The following is a 6,248-nucleotide window of genomic DNA, read 5'->3' on the forward strand; positions in this document are numbered from 1 at the left end:
AATAAGGTGGATAGATCTGGGCAGCTGTCAGGTCAGAGAATGCCAAAATCATCGACATTGATTAAGCAAGATATGCAGATTGGCATTCAGTACAAGAACCAGGTCATGTGATGAAATGGCTGGTATCTCCATGATGTGGCTGGAGGTGCGTGGTCTCTATGCCCAGTCCCCAAGCATGTGTCCCACTTCCTTTGCCACGTCAGGATATGCCTCTCTTCCCATGACCATGGTGGCCTTCTGCATGAGAGAATTTATGATAAAGTAAATATTGTTTTAATTCTAGGATGTCTTTCTTGAGCCCTTCCAGTGAGGATTTTAGTCGCTAAATAGAACAGAGCAGTCCATTAAAGATGTCTACATATTTGAATGGCAGATGGAGCTAGCCACATCCAGCAAGGAACGAAAATTGGTTTGCTCTGTAACACACACACACACACACACACACACAAACACACACACACACACACAAACACACACACGGACAGATAACATACACACACACATAAATGCTGAAGGTGCTGGTTGCAAGCAGGTTTGGGAAATATGTGCACGTGGTTTACGAAATAGTTACTGTATTGTCTAAGTTTCAAGCACACTTGGCAATACTTTCTAGGTTTCTGTTATCCTCACTTGGCAGTTACCTGCCACATACTATCTTCTATCCTTTGAAAAGTCTCTTTCCAAAATGTTTAAACTGATACATTGCATTTTACTGTTTCAACTGTGATGTCAACTCAAAATCACAACTGTGGTCACAGCTCACTGTCTTCTTTGTCTTTCTCACCCTTTCAGTCCTCCCCCACCCTTACCTGCTTCCTGTTTTTATCTTCACTAACAGCCCGGCCGCGCTGATGTTCCACCTCTGCCTGGACACAGATCCATAAAGGTCAGCCTGGGACCCCAAGCGACTCACAGGGAGGAGCCAGACGAGCACTTCCTCCCACCAGGCACTCTTTAGCTCTGGACACCTGGCTCCGTAATGGCAGTGCCAGGGACCCCGATGCCCTTCAGGATCACTCTTGTGCTGCTCTGGTTTGAGGTATCTCTGTTCCTTCCTGACCTCTCCCAGGCCAGGTCCTCGCAACAGTTCAGCTCTGTGGAAGTGGTGATCCCCCTGAGGGTGACGAGCAAGGGCAGAGGTGTAGGGTCCCCAGGATGGCTCTCCTACAGCCTGCGGTTTGGGGGCCAGAGACACGTTGTCCACATGAGGGTCAAGAGGCTCCTGATTTCCACACACCTCCCTGTGTTCACCTACTCAGAGCAGCATGCCCTCCAGGAGGACCACCCATTCGTCCCTGAGGACTGCTTCTATCATGGTTTTGTGGAGGGGGACCCTGAGTCCCTGGTTGCTATCAGCACCTGTTATGGGGGTTTTCGAGGAATGTTACAGATAAACAACCTCATGTATGAAATTGAACCGATTGAGTACTCCACCACCTTTGAACACCTGGTGTCTCAGATTGACAGTGATGACACACAATCCCCACCCATGAGATGTGGCTTAACAGAAGAGTTGATAGCTCAGCAACTGGCATTGCAAGTGTCATATAACTTCACTGTGGAACCACGTTCTCGACTGAATTGGTGGACACACTGGCGCTATATTGAGCTGGCAGTGGTTGTGGACCATGAGCGATATGTTTACTCTGAACGTAATGATAGTGTAGTGCTGAATGATTTATTTCATGTTATTAATATGGTGGATGAATACTTTAAGCACATAGAGGTTGATGTCATTTTGACTGGAACTGAAATCTGGAATGTTGAAAACGCAATAGATACTAGTGGTGACTTAGATCCCGTCTTGGAAAGATTTTCTTTTTGGAAATCTTTGAACTTGGATGCCCGTCTTCCCCATGATGTTGCACATCTTATTGTAAAGGAATTTCATGGGGTTCTTGGTGTTGCCTATGTTGGAGGAATATGCAAGCCTCGTTTTAATTGTGGAGTTGATGTTTTTCAAGACAGTAGACTAAGTATTTTTGCAAACATTTTGACCCATGAGCTTGGACATAGTTTGGGTATGTTGCATGATTTGGTATGGTGCACTTGTGGAGAAGAGTTTTGCATAATGCATCCCAGCCGAAAGAATGCACGACGGTTTAGCAACTGCAGTTATTCTGAATACACAGCAAATACTCTAGATACTGGGACCTGTATTCTCTCCCCTGCAGAGCCACAGCATGTTTTAAGCTTGATATTCTGTGGGAACCGAGTTGTAGAAGAAGCAGAGGAGTGTGATTGTGGATCTTTTGTGGAATGTATACAGGATCCTTGTTGTCTGTTTAACTGTTCTCTGAAGCCTGAGGCTGCTTGTGGTCATGGAGCTTGCTGCAAATATTGTGAAGTCCAGCCATCTGGGACTGTATGTAGGGAGAAGACCAATGAGTGTGATCTTCCAGAGTGGTGCAATGGGACTTCACCTGAGTGTCCAGAAGACGTGTACCTACAGGACGGCATTGAGTGTGGTACAAATTCCTACTGCTATCAAAAGTCTTGTAATAGCCATGACATTCAGTGTAAAGAAATTTTTGGCACAGAGGCCTCGAGTGCGTCTGCCAGTTGTTACAGTGAAATGAACACCCAAGGAGATCGCTTTGGCCACTGTGGTATTCAAGACACCACATATGTAAAATGTACGGCTCCTGATGTCATGTGTGGGCGAGTCCAATGTCAAAATGTCATCACACTTCCCGCATTGAAAGATCACTACACAGTGCATCAATCTCACATCAACGGCACCACCTGCTGGGGCACAGATTATCATTTAGGGATGTCCATACCTGACATAGGTGAAGTGAAGGATGGCACGGTGTGTGATACAGGCAAGATGTGCCTCAAGCAGAAGTGTGTTGCTAGGCTTCAACCATCGGTAGACTGTCAGAGGTGGCACTGCAACATGAGTGGCATCTGCAATAATAAACAGCACTGTCACTGTCACCCAGGATGGGCACCTCCCAACTGCACTGTGGAAGGCCCTGGAGGCAGTGTAGATAGCGGTCCACCACCACCTCTGCCGGTTGAGGAGCACCCCCCTGTGGTGGAGTCAAACTACAAGAAATTCATTCTTTTTCTATCGGTGCTACTACTTATTGGTTTTATTCTTCTATGTTTGTGTTGCTTCTTTTTGCTGTATGAAAAAGAGAAAAGGAAAGAGAAAAAAGATGAAGGAGTAGAGGGGCAGGAGGAAAAACAGGAAGCAGAAGAAGAGGCAGAAGAGGAAGAGGAAGAAGAAGAAGAAGAAGGCTAAGACACTTCTTTCAAAATAATCTCTAATTTTTCTGTTGGTAATGCAGTCACATGGTACTTGCGTTTAGACAGAAATGTGGTTCCTCATGCTAGCACTATAAGCATTAAATATTTCAGCATGGATTTTACATTCATACGTGCAATATTTTCTGTAAAATTAAACATCAGGTTTCCACCAATTTATTTCATTATTCTCTTTTTGTGCTCTCGAGCGAACAGTTGTGTTAGACACCAATGCTGTGGTAAGTAGGTGAAGAAATGCAAGGTGCAGATGAGAAATTGAAGTGCATTCTGACCTTGTTTGGTATCATAGTGAAATAGTATTTGACAGAGTTGTTTGAGATGGGTCAAAAGTGTTCTGGGATTCTCACCCTTTCCTTGCTTATTCACTCTGGGAGTTGTGGCAGCGTCTCTGAAACTCAGAAGAACGCATCTCTAGATGTTTTTGTCTCACCATTGGCACTGCAGCTGGTCAGCAAGACCTTTCTCCAAGGCAGATCTGGCTGCTTATTGCACAGTGCAACTGTTGGAAGCTGTGGTTCACTTTTAGTTATATGTTCTGGCAACAGCTCCTCTCATTGCCTTGGGTATTTCTTCTTACGGGGAACATTCAAGAAGGAAGTCAGCGGAATAAACCTAGACTATGCTTTGTAGTCTCTAGACTATGCTTAGTAGTGGAGATGTAAGTGCATTTATTTGTTATTTTTCCTCTATATTAGGGATGCAGATTTTCACTTGGTCTATGTATGACCCCTTTAGGAACAAATTCTCTAACGTTATGAAGTCCATATTTTCATATGATAGGAAACGCATACAGTGAACATTATGGGGAATGAGGCCACGTTTTCTCCTAGTCTTGGTTTGAAGATCCAGGTAATGGTTCTTTTTCAATCGTACAATCTATTTTGGGAAATGGCACCCTGTAATCATGTTTTATCACAGAACAAATGCTTCAGCTTTGGCCTCAGATGTCCCTTCAGTAATATTTCTAAAATATTATGTGTTTGAAATCACATGTTAATTTATCTGATATGGAGTTTGTAAATACCATGGTGTTTAGCTCACTTCTCCAATTCCTTCCCTGTAAAATGTGTACCTTGATCTGATATGGTATTATATGTGAATACCACACCAGCCTTTGGCTGTTTTGGGTTGTTGAATCACAGTGCCTTATCTCTTTTGAGATTGGACCTATTATATGAAAGTAGAATTTGGTCTGTATTAAGGAGACATTACTGGCCCTTCCAGGATGGTAGGGACTCCATGGATCTTGAACCCAAGCACTGTAATGGAAGATGCAAGAATGTCACCTTCTCTTATTCCTAATGCCTAGCCTAAACAGTATCTTTGTTTGTGAAAAATATGCAGGTGCCCAATCTCAGTTGTTTATTAAGAGTGTTAAAAACAGGCTAATAGGGCCCACTATGACAACCTATCAACTAAAGTCTTCGCCTTGAATGCACCGGCATCCCACGTGGGCGCTGGTCCTAATCACAGCAGCCCTGATTCCTATGCCGTTGTCTGTGTGTGGCCTGCGAAAGCAGTCAAGGACGGCCCAAAGCCTTGGGACCCTGCATCCATGTGGGAGACCCAAAAGAGGCTTCTGGCTTCGGATTGGCTTGACTCCAGCTGCTGTGGCCATTTGGGGAGTGAACCATTGGACAGAAGATCTTCCTCTCTGTCTCTCCTCTTCCTTGCATATCTGACTTTCAATAAAAATAAATAAATCTTTTTAAAAAATGGGCTAATACAATAAAGATTCACTATTACCATTTTGGAATTTAATTGTCTTCTAGTTATATTTCAAGATCATTTCTTCCTCTCTTAAAAGCTATCCTCCTTTGTGCCTAAATGAGTTTTAGAAATAATATGTTTTTTCCTTCTTGCCTTTTATTGTTGGTAATTCTATTGAAATTTTTATTATGATGAAGTCAACCAAAACATTTGTACATGTATAGCATTATATAGAGATGTAATATTAGTATAAACTTCCTTTGATCAGAAATAAAATAAACAAATGGAATGAAACTCAATACTTTTTCATTCCTCCCAAAACACAAATATTGAACTTTTCATAGCATTAATTATATGTTTTTATGTTGACTATGTAGTTATCAATGGGGGGCGTTATAATCGTTTTTAATAGTTTTATATTTTATTCTTATTTGTAAAATAAAAAATTTATAATTTATTCTTATTATGTGTCAGTATATTCCACATCACCATTCCTGAATTTGAGTATTCTGACTTGGTATGCTTATTTTTTTTACTAGGGAGTTTTATGCCTGCAGATGTTTTCTAATTACACGTTAACATCCTTTTCTTTCAGTTTGAAGAACTCCATCTGCTCTCTTTTTGTGAGACAACTCTAACGATGAATTTTCTCAGCATCTGTTTGAATGGAAATGTATTTTTCTCTCCCTTCTGAAGGCTTGTTCCAAGTATGGCATTCTTGATTTACAGTTTTTCCCTTTCATAATACTGAATATAATATCTTTCAGTGTAGAAGTTATTTCCAAGAACATTGGGAATACATTGTTATTTTTCCATTCTATCACTTTAAACTTCTTTTTGTCTTTGTGTTTTGAAAAGTTGTATGTTCGATAATAGTCATATTAGGATCAAATCTGCTTAGTACGTATGTGCCAATATTCTTGTGAGCACAATGGCCGATGCTATGCCAGTCCGAATCCAGGAGCCAGGAACTTCTTCTGGGTATCCCACACAGGTGCAGAGTCCCAAAGCTTTGGGCTATCCTCAACTGCTTTCCAAGGTCACAAGCAGGGAGCTGGATGGGAAGTGGAGCTGCCGGGATTAGAACCGGTGCCCATATGGGATCCTGAGGGTGTTCAAGGCGAGGACTTAAGCTGCTAGGCCACTGTGCTGGGCCCAGTATATCTAGTATTATGATGCCTCTAGCTCTGTTTTTGTTGTTTTAGATTGCTTTACCTATTTGGAGTTATAAACTCTGGCAACTCAGCTGCATCACAGAGCACTAA

At 42.3% G+C, this 6,248-nt stretch overlaps 1 protein-coding gene across 1 annotated transcript; it reads left to right on the forward strand.

Annotated features, from left to right (window-relative positions):
• The first annotated feature begins 878 nt into the window (after window positions 1-878).
• LOC121153232 (disintegrin and metalloproteinase domain-containing protein 20-like) lies at window positions 879-6,248 on the forward strand. The gene is made up of 2 exons (XM_040975708.1): window positions 879-3,079; window positions 6,189-6,248. The coding sequence occupies exons 1-2, from the start codon at window positions 980-982 to the stop codon at window positions 6,246-6,248; spliced, it is 2,160 nt and encodes a 719-aa protein (XP_040831642.1). The 5' UTR covers window positions 879-979.

Source organism: Ochotona curzoniae, unplaced genomic scaffold, assembly GCF_017591425.1.
Source record: "Ochotona curzoniae isolate NIBS_2020 unplaced genomic scaffold, NIBS_Ocur_1.0 contig_2688, whole genome shotgun sequence".
Taxonomy (NCBI): domain Eukaryota; kingdom Metazoa; phylum Chordata; class Mammalia; order Lagomorpha; family Ochotonidae; genus Ochotona; species Ochotona curzoniae.